This window comes from Heteronotia binoei, chromosome 1 (genome assembly GCF_032191835.1).
Source record: "Heteronotia binoei isolate CCM8104 ecotype False Entrance Well chromosome 1, APGP_CSIRO_Hbin_v1, whole genome shotgun sequence".
NCBI lineage: Eukaryota > Metazoa > Chordata > Lepidosauria > Squamata > Gekkonidae > Heteronotia > Heteronotia binoei.
This window is the reverse complement of record NC_083223.1, coordinates 166,994,778-167,014,479: the sequence shown is the minus strand read 5'-3', so window position 1 is coordinate 167,014,479 and position 19,702 is coordinate 166,994,778. Positions and strand designations below refer to the sequence as shown.

The window sequence follows — 19,702 nt, the reverse complement described above, 5'->3', positions numbered from 1 at the left end:
GATCTGGCCACCTGGATCCATGTCATGGTAACACTGAGACTAGACTACTGAAAATCAGTTCAGAAACTCCAGTTGGTGTGGAATGCCACAGCTTGGCTATTATTGGGAGCTAGATGGAGTGTGCATGCATATTACTCCCATTCCACTGGCTGCCCATTAGTTACCAGGCTCAATTTAAAGAATTGGCTATCATATACAAAGTCCTTCGCGGCCTTGGACACTCTCCTCCTATGCACTTCCACAACAATTTTGCTAATCTGAGCAAGGTCTTTTGCAGGTGCAAAACCTGCAAATGGGCAAAATCAACAACTCCCCATACACATTCCTTCTCCTAGATGGTCCCCACCTTATGATCTGCCTGAGAAGATCAGGAAGGCTTCGACTCCTGGCTTTCCCCAAATTATGCAAAATTGAATTATTCTTTGCAAGCAATAGAATTCCACTGTACTAAATAATTCACAGGGTTACTTGAATTCATTATTAGGAACTGTGATCCCTGCTGCTGTGTTCAGCCTGTTGAAATTAGGATCCTGCTATATAATTTTTGCATCATTTAATGTGTCATATTAACACTTGCACTTTGTTTCATTTCTGTTTTTTTTAGATCACTGGTTGCTTCTATGATCTTAATCCTATTTCATTGTTTACTGAATGTCCTATCGTGATGATTGTATTGACTCTCTGTAATCTGCCTTGAGTCCCAGTGAGAAAGGCGTACAATATATAACTAAAAATACAACCACTGTATTGAAGTTAATTGAAGAGCTGCTATGTTGAGTGCAGTAACAAAGCAGAAATTGAATTGTGAGTTAGGGTATGCTATGAATTACTATACTGTCAAAAAGCCTTTCATCATTATATCTTCTTATATCTTTCTACAATGAAAAAGCTTGATCTCATTACTGCATTGCAGGACTTTTAAAAATTATTTTTAGCACAATTAAAAAATCTTTCCCTTAGCTCTAGGAAAAGAGATGAATGGAACCCCAAATAAATGAGCAAAATACAGTAAGATAAATGTGACATCTTCACAGGTAGGGAATGGGGATCAGTCTGTTAGGGGGTTCTCACATTGCTGTCTCCCATGCGCCGCCGCTGGAGCCGCTCCACATCATCAATCTCATAGACTTTAATCTCAAAGGGCTCTCCCATTCCTCTCTGGGCACTTCGTAAAGGTCCATCTACCCAGCGTACTGCAGGGCTGGTAAGTTTCCTTACTGGGGATGTTGCGTCAAGCGATAAAGCTGGAATGAGCCTCCGTCTCTGAGAACCTAAACAAGCATTAATGACAAGTCTATATGATCAAGGAGCAAACTGCTCACTCTGTCTGCAAAGAAGAACATACAGTATGCAAGAGAATATTACATGGAAGTAAAAGCGACAATTTAGGATTTATTTATTTCTGAACATTAACACCAAATACATTGTGATATTACAATCCTTCAAGCTCTTACCTATGTGTGTTCTTATCCTTGTTCTTTGCAATGCTCTGAGCCTTCAACATGGTGGATTCATGCACTAAAATTGTAGTGATCAACAGATGGTGGAACAGTCAAGAGTGACCATCACATATACTGCAGTTTACTGCATCCTGGAATTTATTTGAAATACAGGGCAAACCAGAATCAGCAACTTACTTATGTGATTGTGATTGGCTACAGTGTATTCATGCTCACCATTGTTAAAAGTATAAGTGAAAAAATGAACCAAACTGTCTCGGGGGCTGTACTCCTCATGCTTGGACCTTTTGCACATTTTTTAAAAATGCTAATTTAGTGCTAATTCTTGTATTGTGAACCCTACCTTTACACTTGTTTCCAATTAGGACTGCTTCCATTCAATGAGTGTTGGTCCACTTTGATTCTTAGAACCTCATCTTTAAAATTCTAACATGGCAAAGCAGTATAATAACAAAGGTGTTGCAGTATTATGTGTGCAGTATAATAACAAAGATGTCAGCTTTCTTTAATTTCTCATCCAAGTATAGAGGTTTTCAAAATTAAGACTTCTATGTCACTCTTCTGCTCTACCAAACATGTAATCATGACACAGATGGAGATCCAGTGGGTGGGTAAGTCCAGGATGAGCTGGTGTTCAGGCATATCCCACTCCCAGATCTGGGATGGGCAGACTGGATGCTGTGCAAGAAACAGGCAGCCAGGTGCAAGCAGGTCTCCAACAAGGCCTGCATCGCAAGGGCGGCAGCATCGCAGGTGGCCCTGAAACTGCTCCCCAGTCCCAGGGCAACCTTCACCACCAAGTGAAGTGTGTATGCTAGGCAGATTATGTCCTTGAGGTGCACAGCCTTCACCACTGTAGAGGGGTGTACATAGTCTGTCTGGATGGCACTGTCATTGTCCCCTTGGAAATGACCTCTTGGAGGGCGGCCTGTCTTGATGTTCCACCCCCAGTACCCTGAGTGGCTCCCTGCTCCCCCACCACTTCCCCCTGCTGAAAGGAAATGGGCCTCTTTTTTCTCCCACTGGCCACCACTCACCACTCTTTCCCCTGGGTCACACCCTTTCAGGTGCCTGCAAAGGACAGAAGGTGAGAAGTATGGGGGGGGGGAGGTTGGACATAGGTGTGGCACATCTGGCATTCTGCCATGCAGGGGTCACTGGGGAGGGTGCCAAAATGTTTCCCAAGTGTGGGCTAGAAATAATGCCCCAGGACTGCAGAAAGTGGGAGGAGGGACAGCTGTTTTCTGGCACTAGACTTGGAGGGGCCATGGAGGGGCTTACTGGAGACAGGAGAAGCAACAGGGAGTTGTATGAAAGAGGAGGATGCCCCCCCTCCTGAATCACTGATGTTAGAATATTTTCCAAAGATTGCTAGCAACTGCTGGTCTTTGGGCAGTGCTAACAACAATTTGTCCAATGTGGAGAGCCCCAGGAACAGATCATGGGAAGCAGGCCCGTAGCCATGGTGGAGCATGGCCCCCCAACCCCCCTGGGTCTTTATGGCCCCTCTGTTCCTTGGCCCCCGCTCTCTCAGTTTGTTTGGCGGCCCACATCCCACTCTGCAGACACCTCCCCACTCCCTCTCAACTCACCAACGCAGGGAAACAGTGAAGAGTGGGCTTCAGGGGCTATTTCAAGGTGCCCCCTGCCAGTCACATGACCGGCAAGAAAAGCAGCTCCGAGGCCGGCAGCGCTGAACTGGCTGAGCACACCCAAAAGCCAGGATATGAACTGCCGACCTCGGAGCGGCTTTTCCCACCAGTCATGTGATCAGCAGGGGTGGGGGCTGCCTTGAAATATCCCCTGAAGCCCATTTTTCATTGTTTCTCTGTGTTGGTGAGTTGGGAGGGAGGGGGGAGGTGCCGCTTGAAGGAGGATGGGGCCACCAGAGCAGCGTGGAGATTGGGGCCAGACTGGGGGCCACCAGAGGGGGGGTTCCTCCATCCAAATTTTTTCCCAAGGGCCCCCCCATTTGGAATTTTCTGGCTACGGGCCTGATTGGAAGGAGGCTCCAAGGCCTTTGGTGGTGTCCTGCTAGAAGCAGGCTCCAGTGGGCTGGCAGGATAGGCTTGGTGCCTGGGGATAGGGACCTGTGATATGCGGGGTGTGTGTGGAGGTCATGTTGGTGGAACCAGCTCCCGGAGGAGGTGAGGGCCCTGCGGAACCTTGAACAGTTCCGCAGGGCCTGTAAAACAGCCCTCTTCCGGTTGGCATACAATTAATTGATATCGGGATGCCTGAATATTTAAACTGTGAACATCAGAATATTGAACACTGGAATACTTGAAGAACTGATTTAAGGAAAAGGTAGCATAGTGCATATTGATGTGAGTTTTATGTATTTTTATGTATTTTATTGTATAATTATTAATGTATTTTAAACTGATCTTTGTTAGTTTTTTGTATTGTAAGCCGCCCTGAGCCCGCCTTGGTGGGGTAGGGCGGGATATAAATCGAACAAATAAATAAATAAATAAAAATCTTCTCCCAAGATTAGAATCCTTTGCATCCACTTTGATCATCATAGCACCAAGGGGTTGAATCACAATCAGGAGGGGTGGGAGGGTATTAAATGTGGGTCCTCAGTTGAGGAACCTACTTGCTAAGCTATAGGTATTGCCTACATTTTATGTTGTTATTTTAGGATTAAGATATGTCATATTCACATGCAACAATTTGTGCTGTGATTTTATCAAGTATAATTAAATAATAATGTTATGTTATTAGTATATTAATTAATTACTATACAAAAGTGGCCTGTATGAAGAGGGTTCTAATGTTCTTGAGTATAAAGGTTTGGAAGGGAACATAAAGGAAATAAAAGTTACCATTTTGTTATCAATGAACTTTATTAAGAAAGAAAAACAATAATAACAGAAATTAAACTCTATATAGAAATATTTTAAATAAAATTAAATACTTTAAATTTATTTATTTATTTATTATATCCGTACATATACATCCCATTCCTGAAACAGCAGCTTCCAACAATATTAAAATCACAACAATAAATACAGTAAAATAATTACATATAAAAAAATTAATATACTATACTATAAAACAGGTATCGTATTGAACAGACTATAGTTAATAATAATAATAATAATATTGGCCATGTGGCATATTGACCTTAAATATTCTTATTACAAAGCACCCACAGGGAGACTGATCACTCTTGCTAGGGCATTGAGATATTAGATGTAAGCCATCCGGAAAAGCTCAGCTTTACAGGCCCTGTGGAATTAAAGCAAAACTCACAGGGCCCTGGTCTCCTCTGAAAGCCCTGGTTCTAGTCAATGCCAATCTGACTTCCTTTGGGCCGCAGACAGATAAACTTGTGAACTCGACCATAGTGCTTTCCAGGGAATATATGGGGAAAGGCTGTCTCACAGGTATGCTGGCCCCTGGTCATATAGGGCGTTAAAAGTAAGAACTAATATCTTGAAGTGAACCCATTATGCTATACGTAGCCAGTGCAGTTGCTGCAATGCTGGTCTTAAGAACATAAGAGAAGCCATGTTAGATCAGGCCAATGGCCCATCCAGTCCAACACTCTGTGTCACACAGTGGCCAAAAAAAAATTATATATACACACATACACACACTGTGGCTAATAGCCACTGATGGACCTCTGCTCCATATTTTTATCTAACCCCCTCTTGAAGGTGGCTATGCTTGTGGCCTCCATCACCTCCTGTGGCAGTGAATTCCACATGTTAATCACCCTTTGGGTGAAGAAGTACTTCCTTTTATCCATTTTAACCAGTCTGCTCAGCAATTTCTTCGAATGCCCACGAGTTCTTGTATTGTGAAAAAGGGAGAAAAGTACTTCTTTCTCTACTTTCTCCATCCCATGCATTATCTTGTAAACCTCTATCATGTCACCCCGCAGTCAACGTTTCTCCAAGCGTTTCAACCTTTCTTCATAGGGAAAGTGTTCCAGCCCTTTAATCATTCTAGTTGCCCTTTTCTGGACTTTCTCCAATGCTATAATATCCTTTTTGAGGTGCGGCGACCAGAACTGCACACAGTACTCCAAATGAAACCGCACCATCGATTTATACAGGGGCATTATGATACTGGCTGATTTGTTTTCAATTCCCTTCCTAATAATTCCCAGCATGGCATTGGCCTTTTTTATTGCAAACACACACTGTCTTGACATTTTCAGTGAGTTATCTACCACGACCCCAAGATCTCTCTCTTGGTCAGTCTCTGCCAGTTTACAACCCATCAACTTGTATTTGTAGCTGGGATTCATGGCCCCAATGTGCATTACTTTGCACTTGGCCACATTGAACCGCATCTGCCACGTTGACGCCCACTCACCCAGCCTCAACAGATCCCTTTAGAGTTCCTCACAATCCTCTCTGGTTCTCACCACCCTGAACAATTTAGTGTCATCCACAAACTTGGCCACTTCACTGCTCACTCCCAACTCTAAATCATTTATGAACAAGTTAAAGAGCATGGGACCCAGTACCGAGCCCTGCGGCACCCCACTGCTTACCGTCCTCCACTGCAAAGACTGCCCATTTATACTCACTCTCTGCTTCCTATTACTCAGCCAGTTTTTGATCCACAAGAGGACCTGTCCTTTTACTCCATGACTCTCAAGCTTTCTAAGGAGCCTTTGATGAGGAACTTTATCAAAAGCTTTCTGGAAGTCAAGGTAAACAACATCTATCGGGTCTCCTTTGTCCACATGTTTGTTCACCCCCTCAAAGAAATGTAACAGGTTAGTGAGGCAAAATCTTCCCTTACAGAAGCCATGCTGAGTCTTAATAACCCGTGTTCATCAATGTGCCTACTCATTCTGTCCTTGATAATAGTTTCTACCAACTTTCCCAGTATTGAAGTCAGACTGACTGGCCTGTAATTTCCCGGATCTCCTCTGGAACCCTTTTTAAAGATGGGTGTGACATTTGCTACCTTCCAGTCCTCAGGAACGGAGGCAGATTTCAATGAAAGATTACAGATTTTTGTCAGAAGATCCACAAGTTCAACTTTGAGTTCTTTCAGAACTCTTGGATGTATGCCATCCGGACCCGGTGACTTATTAGTTTTTAATTCATCTATCAGTTGTAGGACCTCCTCTTTTGTCACCTCAACCTGACTCAGGTCTTTCAACATCCTTTCCAAAATTAGTGGTTCTGGGGCGGGCAAAAAGTTCTCATCTTCCACAGTGAAGACGGAGGCAAAAAATGCATTCAGCTTCTCAGCCATTTCCCTGTCCTCCTTCAGTAATCCTTTTACCCCATGGTCATCCAAGGGGCCCACTGCCTCCCTGGCTGGTTTCCTACTTCTAATATATTTGAAGAATTTTTTATTGTTGGTCTTTATGTTTTTTGCAATATGCTCCTCATAGTCCCTTTTTGCCTGCCTGATCACAGTATTGCATTTGATTTACCACAGCCTGTGTTCCCTTTTATTCATCTCACTTGGACTGGTTTTCCACCACTTAAAGGAGTCCTTCTTACCTTTTACAGCTTCCATTACTTTGTTTGTTAACCATGCAGGCCTTTTCTTATGCCTGTTTGTGCCTTTCCTAACTTGTGGTATGTATTTTATCTGAGCTTCTAGGATTATAGTTTTAAATAGTCTCCAAGCTTCCCCAAGAGTTTTGACCGTATTTACCTTTCCTTTTAGTTTCCTCCTCACATGCCTCCTCACATATCTTATGTGCTCTCTTCTGAAAAACTCCAGGAGAATCCTTGCAACTGCATTTTGCACTAGCTGTAGCTTCTAGATTAGGACCAAGGGTAGCCCCATGTAAAGAGAATTACAGTAACCCAACCTAGGAGTGGCCAAGGCATGGATCACTGTAGACAGATCACTACGGTCGAGGTAGGGAACCAACTGCCTGATCAATCACAGATGATAGAAGGCCAATCTGGCTGTGGCTGCCACCTATGCCTCCATGGACAGGGAGGTATCCAGGTGTACTCCCAAACTCCTAACCTCCCATGCTGGCACCAAAGGGGCCCCATTGAAAGTCGGGAGAGGGAGCCCCACCTCCGGACCAACACACCCCAGATACAGGACTCTGTCTTTGCTGGATTCAGTTTCAACCAGCTCTATCTGATCCAACCAGCCACAGCTTGCAATGCCAGGTCAAGATCTATTGGCACATCATTAGGTCTGCCATCCCACATCCCATAGAGCTGGGTGTCATCTGCATATTGGTGATACCCAAGTCCATGCCTCCAGGCAACCTGGGCAAGGGGACACATATAGATATTGAATAAGGTAGGGGAGAGCTCTGCCCCCTGTGGCACCCCACAATCAAGTGGGTAAACATTTTTAATGTTGGTATGAAGTAATTTCTAAAGTGTGAGTATGAAGTAATTTCTAAAGTGTGAGGGCTTCTAGTGTTCTGGCCCCACTGATGGACCTCCTGGTGGCACCAGGGATCTTTGACCACTGTGTGACACAGTGTGTTGGACTGGATGGGCCACTGGCCTGATCCAACACGGCTTCTCTTATGTTCTTATTGTCTAGTATTCACAGTTTTTGAACAGCTATATGGCTTAAAATTTTTCAAATAATTAATATTATTTACTTATTTTGTTATTAAAAACTAAAACCATACGATAACATTCAAATAAGTCAATTTCCTAGCTCCATTTTCTTTTACTTGTATTTTAACAAACACGATGTGGTACATCCAGTGACCACAACAAAAGACTACTTAGCCCTAATAGTAAAAGCAACAATTATTTAAGAACAACAATAACAACATTAGGGTTTGTAGAATCTTTCAGGCTCAAGTGCCGTGTTCTACTGGAGAAAGTTTTCCTTCCAGACGTTTCGTTCTCAGCTGCGCAGAACATCTCAGTGGCGTACCACTGAGGATGTTCTCCGCAGCTGAGAACGAAACGTCTGGAAGGAAAACTTTCTCCAGTAGAACATGGCACTTGAGCCCGAAAGATTCTACAAACCCTAATGATGTTACCAGCCGTGAAAACCTGAAATCTTTGATAACAATAACAACAACAACTCAGATATAACTCTTTGTTGCAAATTAGCCAGTCTCTTTAAGTAATTAAGTTTATCTTCTACCTGCTCATATTGCTGCACAGAAGTGGCAACCATGTCATGCACTGTCTCATATTTCCTTTTTTTCACCTCTAGGTGATCTGCCTGTGCATTAGCCAGTGTTAGTTTGTGGCAAGCCAGGTTCCTCTACAGCCCATCCAATATACTAATTTGTTTATTTACGTTATATTTATATCCCGCCCATTCTATACAGACTCAAGGCGGCTAACAGCATAAAATAGACAGTAAACAAAAGCAATATTAAAACAATAAAACAGTAAAAACAATCAAATAAATGGCAATGGTGCTACTTCAGGCAGATCATGCAATATTTTCTTTCTCATGCACACAGATCCTAGGCAGTTAGTACTAGTGCGATTGATCCAGATGTGGTGGCAGCCCTCTCCCATAAGATGTTATATGCCATCTGAAACAGTTCAGTCTTGCAAGCCCTGCAAAACTGCGATAAATATCGCAGGGCCTTGATGGCTTCTGGGAGGGTGTTCCAAAGTATTGGGGCCACAACCAAGAAGGGTCTTGCTCTGCTGGAATTGAGACTAGCCTCTTTTAGCTTAGGGACAGCCAAAAGATTTTGAGAGCTTGATCACAGTGCTCTCTGCGGAACATGTGGGGCAAGGCAGTCCTGCAGATAGGTAGGTTCTAGGCCATATAGGGCTTTGAAGGTTAATACCAGGACCTTGAAACGGATTCGGTACGCAACAGGCAGCCAGTGCACTGCTCTCAGCACAGGCTAAATGTGCTCCTGACAGGGAAGCTGTCTGCACCAACTGCAGCTTCCGAATCTGAGTCAAGGGCAGCCCCATGTAGAGAGCGTTACAGTAATCAATTCTTGAGGTGACCGAGCAAAATATTATTTAATTATACTTGATAAAAATCACAACACAAATTGTTGCATGTGAATGTGACATATTTAAATCCTAAAATAACAACGTAAAATATAGGTTATACCTGTTCATTCTCTTAAATAGAGGTGAATGGTTATCCACAAGTATAAATATGGTGCTTTACATGGTATTTTCCCATGTGGGCTTCTTTCTGTGTGGGCATTTTTCCATGTGGGCTTTTTTCCTGTGAGCATTTATGACCATGGGGTGAGCTTTTTCCTGTGTGCTTTTTCTCCTGTTACCATGTGTGTGGGTTTTTGTTTTTTTGTTATGAAAAATCTGACACATCCTCTCAAACTTTAAAGCAACTTTATTTTACTTTATTATTACTTGAAGGGCTGCCTCTTCCCATATTGTCCAGCCAGCCAGTTAAGATCTACCTCACAAGCTTTGCTGTCTGTGCCCCTGCCTTCAGAGGTGGGACAGATAGCAAACAGACACAGTGATTTTTTCAGTAGTGACACCTTGCTTAAGGACTACCCATTCCCTTGAGTCTTGATTGCTGGCTATGTTGCCTTCTCAAAGGGGTGGTCTGGAAACTGTTATTTTAAACTATCAATTGTCTGTTTTTATGGTTTATGATTTTATTGTGGGCAGGGCTGGTGCTACCCAGTAGGCCAGGTAGGCCGCCACCTAAAGCGCTACCTGGCACAGGGGTGGTGTGCATCCCCTCCGTGCTCACCCCTCCAATGTGCCACCTCACCGCCCCCCACCATGCTTGCCCTCACCATTGCCTCAGCCCACCAGGAGATTCCCATGCAAAGTGAAAGAAGCCGCTTTGCTTCCCCGTCCCCTACCCTGTCTGCCTGCCCTCCCTCCCTGCTGCTGCTTCTGCGGTGGCCTACAGAGACCTGAGGGGAGTGGTGTCCTGGGCTGATCCCAGCAAGGCGAGACAAGGGTGGTGCTGGAATGCTGTGAGAGGAGCATGCAGAGTGTTTCTCAGAGCCACTGGAGTGCCACGCCAGCTGAGTGCAGGGCCAAGCACAGCCCAGGGTCACCGGGCAGAGTAGGGCAGCTGTGTTGCTGAGTGAGCAAGGAAGGAAGGTAGGTGGGCAGGTCCAGCGGGGGTGCCTCCAGGGCTCCCAGCCATGAAGATGTGAGCCATGGACATGCAGGTGAGGAGGGACATGGGGGGCTTTCCTGAGCTGTTCTGTTTTTGTTTTCATTTCATTTCATTTTGTTTTCATTTGTGAACTGGCAGAGACTGGCCAAGAGAGAGATCATGGGGTCATGGTAGATAACTCACTGAAAATGTCAAGACAGTGTGCGATTGCAATAAAAAAGGCCAACGCCATGCAGTGAATTATTAGGGAGGGAACTGAAAACAAATCAGTCAGTATCATAATGCCCCTGTATAAATCGATGGTGCGGTCTCATTTGGAATACTATGTGCAATTCTGGTCACTGAATCAAAAAGGATATTATAGCATTGGGAAAAGTCCAGAAAAGGGCAACTAGAATGATTAAAGGTTTGGAACACTTTCCCTATGAAGGAAGGTTAAAATGCGTGGGGCTCTTTCGCTTGGAGAAACGTCGACTGTGGGGTGACATGATAGAGGTTTACAAGATTATGCATGGGATGGAGAAAGTAGAGAAAGAAGTACTTTTCTCCCTTTCTCACAATACAAGAACTTGCGGGCATTCAATGAAATTGCTGAGCAGTCAGGTTAGAATGGATAAAAGGAAGTACTTCTTCACCCAAAGAGTGATTAACATGTGAAATTCACTGCCACAGGAGGTGGCGGTGGCTACAAGCATAGACAGCTTCAAGAGGGGATTGGATAAAAATATGGAGCAGAGGTCCATCAGTAGCTATTAGCCACAGTATATTATTGGAACTGTCTGGGGCAGTGATGCTCTGTATTCTTAGTGGTTGGGGGGGGGGCAAAGTGGAAGGCACTTGGGGGTTTTTTTGGCCGCATTTACCATTTTTGCACACAGCTTACCTCGCAGTCACAATCCTGTTCCCTCCGCGTCTGTCAGATTTCCCACCATCTGCGCCGGAGTTACAGGAAGTGCCGCGGCTTTTGCGTAGCAAACATAAACTGGGTTTTAGCGGTTTACGTTTGCTATGCAAAAGCTGCGGCACTTCCTGTAACTTCGGCACAGATAGTGGGAAATCCGACCAGACGCTGTGGAGGGAACAGGATTGTGACTGCGAGGTAAGCTGTGTGCAAAAACTGTCTGTGTGACACAGAGTGTGGGACTGGATGGGCCATTGGCCTGATCCAACATGGCTTCTCTTATGTTCTTATTATCTCACTGTATCTCAGAGTGGCATCAGGCAAAGAGGGTAGCCAGTGGGAGCCTTCCTGCCATAGTGGGATTCCTAGCAGCCCTAAGGGAGATGAAAATGAGATGTCCTGCATGCCCTCACAGTCCTCCACTTCTACAAAAAATAATGCCATTGCCCAGCACTAAAGGGGTAGCACTGAAAATCATCTCACAACATGGAGAAAAATAGACATTTTCCATCCACAGATCATTTTATCAGTGGGGTTTCCCCCTCCTTCCCCACAAAATTCCCAATACTGTCTTGTGTTCCCAGATCTAAACAGAATCACTATGAGGCTGGCCATTTATACCACAATCCTAAACAGAGCTGCCTCTTTTAAAATCCACTGATGTCTGTGGGCTTAGAAGGGTGTAATTCTGCTTAGTACTGCACTGCTAGAGCACTACTGGAGCAGTAACAGAAGGCAGCTACTCATTGAGCATGGCCAACTGACAAGTAAGATGTAGGTCACAGAAGACAGTGTCTAACACTCATGTATCTCCAGCCATCTGTTGATCAGTGTTCCCTGCCACACACAAATACTTATCTTCACTAGGGTTAGATTTCAGTGCACTGTTTCTATGCCAGTTGTCTGATGCTATTGTAAAAGGAGATGATTCTGAACTGGTTATTGTCATAGACACAGGAATTTGGAGCGTTGTTTTTTTAAAAAGTGAATTATCTCAGTCTCTTTCCCAGCCTTCCTAAAAGAGAATAGGCAGTTCCAGACAGCCAGTGGCAATGGTATTCCTGTGAGCTAATTCTGACGCCGCCAAGTTAGCTGGTTTTATTTACAAGTAGTCTAATGATGTCCAACCCAATCATGCATGTATCACAGAGCTTTCATTGTGCACAATAGCCCACTGCTGTTTCCTCTATTAAATCATTCCTATATTTGTGAGGTTGAAAGCTCAGCGTTGGCACGTGGTAGTCAAGCGTGTACAAAATGATTACTTGATCCCTTTCAGCACAGATTTGCTGCATGAAATGGCCTGGCTGTGACCTGGGAGAATCAATGCTGTTGTTTTTAATAAGCAAACTAAAAATGGTTGGGGTCCATTCCCCAATCTTTGTTTGCCAGTTAACATTCAAGTATTAAACAGCCCTATGCAAAATTACTCCAGTTTACATCCATTGATTTAAATAAGATCAGATGAAAGTAATTCTACATAGGACTGCACTGAGAAAGGGTCACCAGCAGAGAGAGAAAATCATAAATTTATTTTAATACTATGACCATTACCAGTGTTCCCTCTAAGCTGAGTTATTGTGATCTGGCTCACAGTTTTGTAGCCTCCAGCTCACACATTTTTGTCTTAGCTTGGGAAGTATGGCCCCAGAGCAAACTAATTTATGCAATAGCCAAATAGCTTTCTCACAACTTTAATGCCAGTAGCTCATGAAGTAAAATTTTTGCTCCCAAGACTCCACAGTTTAGAGGGATCACTGACCATCATTTTGGGCAGGAGCTCACAGGAGCAGAGCTCTGAAACCTCTAAATGTGTTTGTGCTCTTTCTTTCTTACTCCCCACCCCCAATAATTACTTCTGGGCTCCATTATTTAAACCCCCTGTGAGAATTTTGCTGAACTCTAAGATATGACAAACTTTCTAAAATTTGGGAAAACAACCCAAACATATAAAGCAGACAGATGGAAATTTTCATCATGCCACTGTGGCCACATAGGAGAAAATAATGTTAAAAGTATGATGGGAGTAAGGTTTTATTATGACAATTATAATTCAAGAAACATTTTAATGCTTTGTTGATATAATTTAGTACACCTTCCGGTGATGTCAGGGGTGTGTGGCATATGCAAATGAGCTCTAGCACCTCTTTTTCTACAAAATGACCCCAGCTATTATCATCAAAGTGAGCAAGTGAAAGACTATTTAGCTCAATAGAGAGTCAGTCAGAATTCTAAACACTGAGGCCACAATCAGAGTTTAGTCCATTTAAGTGTTGCATCATGGGGCTCAGGAACTTAAAACAGATTACCTACTCAGACACAGCAAGAAATGCTCTACTTGTTTGACTTATCGTTAATAAGAACTCATTTCATGATAGTATATCCTGGTATTAGGACTCATAACATTAATAATTTAGAGATGCAGTTCTGAGAACTTCAGATAAAAAACACTTGCGTATTTGAACCTTATGGAATGGCTGTGTTTATTTTTAATCCATCACTCAACTCAACAAGTGAAAATTTAAAAAAAAATAATTATAAATATCTTCATCAGTTCATTTTTTAAAACTTTCTGAGCATTTCCTGATCACTCACATAATGAAAAAACTCAAGGAGCCAGAAAGTCAGTAAAATCTGTTTTTGTGCCTTTCTCTACTCCATTCTTCACAAAAAATTGGAATAAACTATTAATCAGCCACAAACCACATCACAGAGGGCCACAGTGGACACGTGCACTGCCAGTAAGAGAACTTCAGAGTTAATCTGCCATAAACCTCTTATTTTCAAATTATGGCAGTGTTGTTCCAACTTGTACTCTGCTTTCAGTCAACTGTTATTAAGAAGATATAGACCGATTCCTCATTAGCCTTGTCCTGGTCTCACACTCCTCTTCTTCGCGGGGCCTCCGTCTGATTTTGCACAAGCAGAAACCGGCTTTTAGAGGATCTTGCTTGCCGCACAAAAGAGACAGAGGGAGTTGCAGTCCCGGGGGGCAGCTTGTGCAAAATCGGATGGAAGCCCCATGGAGAACAGAAGCGTGAGACCAGGACAAGGCTAGTGGGGAATCAGTCATAGATTCATCTGGTATTGAAATCTGAGCACAGTAGAGCTTATGAATTCTATTTGGACTTCTAACCTCAGGGTGGGTAGCAATACTTAACAACAACAAAACAAATGTAGCAATACAATCATCTGGTATAAAGGAGGTGATGTTCAGCTCCCCTTTAGTCCAATAATTCTATCAAAAATGTTCAGTGTCCCCCAGTAGTGGCAGATAACAGAATTCTCAGAAAGCCCCCCACATAATCATGTGCAAAGTCTATTCGGAAACTTTTGTTGTCAGAAACATAGGAGAAATCTAAAATGCAAAGGTAAAGACAAACATTACATCTAATTTTTACCACTTCTACAATTTTCTCCTCTCACTTTATGACAAGGTTTAAAATATGCCACTTTTTCTTTCCCTTGATGAGGAAGCTTAATATCAAATATGAGTTGGCAGTAATTGTGATTTTTAAAAATTGTACAGCTCATAAACTATCACAGCAAGAAGCTTTAATTATCCATAGTAAGAAACATTCATGGAATTAAAGCAAAACAGAAAATGAACCTCTCCTGGGCAACCTACCATAGTCTGGCAACACTATCATGAGCACCTGTGGCCCTACAATAGGTGTTTGAAATTACAATAAATATTAGTTGTGGCTTAATGTTTATCCTAGTCTTCTTCCAAGGAGCTCAAGGTGACATTCATTTTTCTATCCTCCTCATAACAGTCCTGTGACAATACGTCAGGCTGTTACCCAGTTCAGCATACATGTAAAGTGCAGAATAACACACATATTTGGGTTATTTTAATATATTTGAGATCTAGCCTGTGTATACCAAGGTCTAGATTCAGATCAATACTTGGAAAAACAAGAGGGGAAAGCTCTGAAACAAACTGGTTTTTTTATAAACAGAAAAGAGACCAATTTATGCTATGTAGAAAAAGCGGCAACAAAAATTACAGAAAGGAAAAAGCAATGTGGTAAATGACATACACAAACCTTTACACAGAAAAACTGTCTATCTATTGAAGAATAAAACTAAAAGGCGGCGGGAAACAAGACATTCATTCTTGCTCCTAGAGGGAAGGGGGGTTGTCCTCAGCAGTGATAAAGCAGCATCAGGGGATGAGACTGATCAGGTGGGGGAAGGAGATGAGGAGACAAATCCTTAAGCAAAGAAGTAAGCGGCCAACTGAGAGGCTGGGGTAACATGATGAGTCCCAAACTGGCTACAAAAGTGGGACTGAGGGATAACTCTTTATATTCATTTGCTGAGACTAAGAAAGGGATTGGGGCATTGGTACTAGAACTGAGAATAACACAAATGTGACCTTTCAAAGATGAGCCAATCTGAAAATAAATCCATTGACTGTTGCAGAGGTGAGTTTTCCTTTTTTGCATGGAGAGTGTTTAAAGTGTTCTCTTGAGGAGATGTGGAAGGTTACTTGCCATGATTGGAGAAAGGCAAGAATCTTCCTTTCTGGTCATTGAGATATGGAGAAAGTTGCTAGAACTGATCCACTGAGATATGGAGGAAGTTGCTAGAATAGAAACAAGTTTATTGTTTTGGAAATCTGAGTTGTTAGTTCAAATGATTTGGGAATAGGCTCTGAGGTCCCTGGCAGAATTGGCACTTCACTGAATCCTTCTTAGGGTAGGTATTTGCATTAATGATTGAGGAGCTTCCCTGCATTCCCTTTCTGCCTTAGCATGACTCTCTGCCTTTTGATACCAGTTTAATTCATGCTCCTTCTATCAATCCTAGGTCCAGTCTGAGGTGTACATGTTACAGTAAAAAGGGGAACAAGCCATGCCAAAAATGGGGGTCCCCAGGGGCTGTGGGCATAAGGGTAATCAAGGCTGAGACCCAATAATACCTTGAGAATTTCATGATGATTTGAATCTATGTCTCCCATGGATCTAGTCAGACACTCTAACTGCTGCACCAGCCCTCATTTATTGTGCTATTCTGGCTGGATGGGTCTTGTCTATAAGCATTCTTTTCTTCAGTATGCAAGATCAGCTGAAGGCAAGTTAAGTTCCAAATATGAAGAAAGCCAAATATGAAGAACATAAACTTAGATTCTCTTTCCCAAAGCAGTCAGCCATATAAACTCTTGCATGGTCTTACACTGTGTGCCTGTCCTTGATCTCCCATCCAAGTGAAGCTAGCCCAGACCTTGCCAATGGGAAGCCAGCCAGCAGCAAATTGCATTGGGGCCCATTGGCTGCCTTTAACAAGCTTTCTCTGAAGACTGACCATGTAGCCCATTTCTACAAATCCATGCATGTTACTCTCACTGTATTTTGCATGGTTTCAGTTCTGTACTAATTGCTTTAGGGGAAAGTAGAGGCAAACAAATAAACAAAAACTCAGCATGGAAGTATGTAAGATCTATACAGACGTATACTCTAAAGGATGGAAAAGCTAATTCTCTCCGCATTACAGGCAACAATTAGTCACAGTTTCAGGCATACTAAGAATCCTTTGATCTGTCCATATAAAAAAGACATAGGTCTGTTTTATAGACTCAGGGGAAAAGTTTACTTTTAAACGCTCTTCCATTTGCAAATGGTATCCATGCATCACTATCATTTTATGTTCTTCTGAGTCCCCTCAATTTGTGTGTGTGTGTGTGTGTGTGAGAGAGAGAGAGAGAGAGAGACCTCCTGAATGCCCCCATTAGAATCAACACTGTTCAAACATCTATACTTTGCTTGGATCACTTTTGCATTTTTTTCATAACCTTCACCTACATTACTAAAAGCAGCAAACATGCTTCTCCTTTCCTCCATTCTGCCCTCGCAGCAATCCTATGGAGAAGATTAGGTAAAAAAAAAGTGACCCAAATACAACTCAGTGAGCTTTGTAACTGAGTGGGAACTTCATCCTGAGTCTGCCAGGTCCTAGTCCAACTCTCTAATCACTAGAAGATGCTTGCTGTCTATAGTTTGTACTTCTGCTGCATTTCCTGCCACCTTATTCTGTCATAGTTGTAATTCTGTGCTACAGAAGCAAATTACTATCTGACCCACTATAACTACAGATATGGCTTTGGTTACACTGGGGATTCTTACAGGCAATCATACTTTTATTTCAGGGTAAATTTCCCATGAATAGTGCCTGACCTGACTAAAATATGTTAGTCTTGCCTCTTTTCTCAGTCAACCTTGCTACTTAATCACACCTTTCTACTTGATGAAGAAGTGACCACAGTGCCTATTCACTCTTAGGGGTCAGAGGTTAATGAGGTGCAGTAGGGAACCATAGATTAAATACATACACAGATGGTGGGAGGTGGGATAAGGGAGAAAAAGTCTGCCACAAAGACAATTACAGCTAAAACCTTCCATTGAGATGCTCAAAAAGGCAACAGTGTGGTTTAGTTAACAGCACTCAAGGCCAAAGAGTCAAACACAGCTGAAGTAATACTCTGTGTGAGTGTGTGTGTGTGTGAGAGAGAGACCTCCTTAATGCCTCCATTAGAATCAACAGTGCTCAAACATCTCTCTTTCTCACACACACACAAACCTACCTGTCTCTCACCAGTCTTTCAGAACAATCTTAACAAAATATATATGTTTGCAGAAATAAGTCCTAGGGAATTCAGTGGAGCTTATTCACAACTAAATGTACATGGGGTGCAGATTCTCTCCATTACTAGCTTTCTTCCAGCGTCTTGAAGCATACAGTGAAGACATAATGCAAAAATATAAATGTACAATGGGGTAATATTAATGGATTAAAAGATGTCAACAATGCTGAATCATGTTATATCATGTCAAGTGACAGATGAGTGCTATGTTATTTACGGTGGCAAATCCTGCACCCCACCATGAATGGCCCTTTCCCTGGTTTTGGACAGTACTGCAGTAGAAGTAGCAGCTGATGGAAAAAGGGTTGCTAGGCTGTAGTCAGGGATATGGGCTGAAGGGGAGGCTACAATGCTGGCTGCAGTATCATGTCTCTTCAAGTTAAAAAGGTCATATAGGGAGCTCTAGGATTCACTAGAAACTTTATTGTAAAACCATACAGTTTCTGGTGATTCCTAAAACTACCCCAGAAGTGATAAAGGTAGTTTTAGGAATTGTTGGAAACTCAATGGTAAAATGCCAATGTCAGAAGGGCATCCTCTGCCCTGACTAAGGGCCTGACAGCCCTACATAGAAAGTTTAGAACCTTTGTTGAACAGAAGCACTAACAAAGCAGGGAAACAGTTGCATGTATATATGTCTGCACATTCATGCTCAGTGTCATTTTAGGCTTACAACCATATCTGTGTGCGTTCTATGCTTAGATTAAACGTGGATTGTTTGAGTTCCACATTTGAAAAATGATACATTAGTATACACAAGTAATGCACTTAAGAAATAACTAAAAGAAAACAAAATGTTAATATCCAGGAGGAGGACAAACAGCAGAGACAGATCAGTTTCTCTAGTTTGTCCACACTTGAAAAGTAATTGTGAAACCTGTCAAGACTGCTGGTGATTTCCTTAAAAGTCTTTGTGGCCTCTTTTAAAGGGACTTTCTGTTGATTCATGTTGATCATGCCTGACAGCTAGCATTTCCGTTAATAATAACCATAAATAAACTGGACAAGGTCACCTGACCTGAAATGAGCATATCTACAGTGCCATATCAATTATAGCAGTGTGCATCCATGACAGCAAATCAGGAAGGGTCCAATGCTCTTGATACCACACATTAAAATGATATCCAAGCAGAAATGCCTTTGGTTCCTGTTGTTGTTGTTTTTTAAAAAATTCATTATGGCAATCTTTATACATGAACAGGGATTAAGAAAAGTGGATCTTTTTCTAAAAAGAAACACTGAACCCCTGCTTGTCTGATCTACATATTAATGCTAACAGATTTTCCCTTTGTATCCCAGCTTAATCTTAACCTTGTGTTGCTGTTATTATCTTGTTTTTATGACACCATAAATCTATTGACATAAAAAAGATTGTGCTCCCACCAAATACAGAATTATGACTTTATTGCTATTGGATGGGAATGCAAGTAGAAAGCCTTCTGTGAGGTAGTGCAATGCTTTATTATTTGGCAAGTAAATGTTCTGTATGGGGAAAATAATATTTGCACTGATTTTTAAAAACTGTTTTAGAAAAGCACTACAAATATTTAAATGTGATCTCTTAAATCTTATAAGGTCATCTGGAAACATACACCATCCAGTCAAATGCTGGTCTACATCAACTTGAGCTCAAAATTAAGTACTGACCTCCTCCTTCCTTTGGATTTAGACCTTTGCAGAGTTCTGTGA

General features: G+C 42.4%; 1 protein-coding gene across 1 annotated transcript in view; it reads right to left on the bottom strand.

The window, feature by feature from the left end:
* KIF26B (kinesin family member 26B) overlaps positions 1-19,702 on the bottom strand; it is a 763,222-nt gene that overhangs the window by 8,662 nt on the left and 734,858 nt on the right. The window contains exon 13 of the mRNA XM_060243792.1: positions 1,072-1,271. Within this exon, the coding sequence (XP_060099775.1) occupies positions 1,072-1,271 (200 nt within the window). The remainder of the gene's footprint in view (positions 1-1,071; positions 1,272-19,702) is intronic.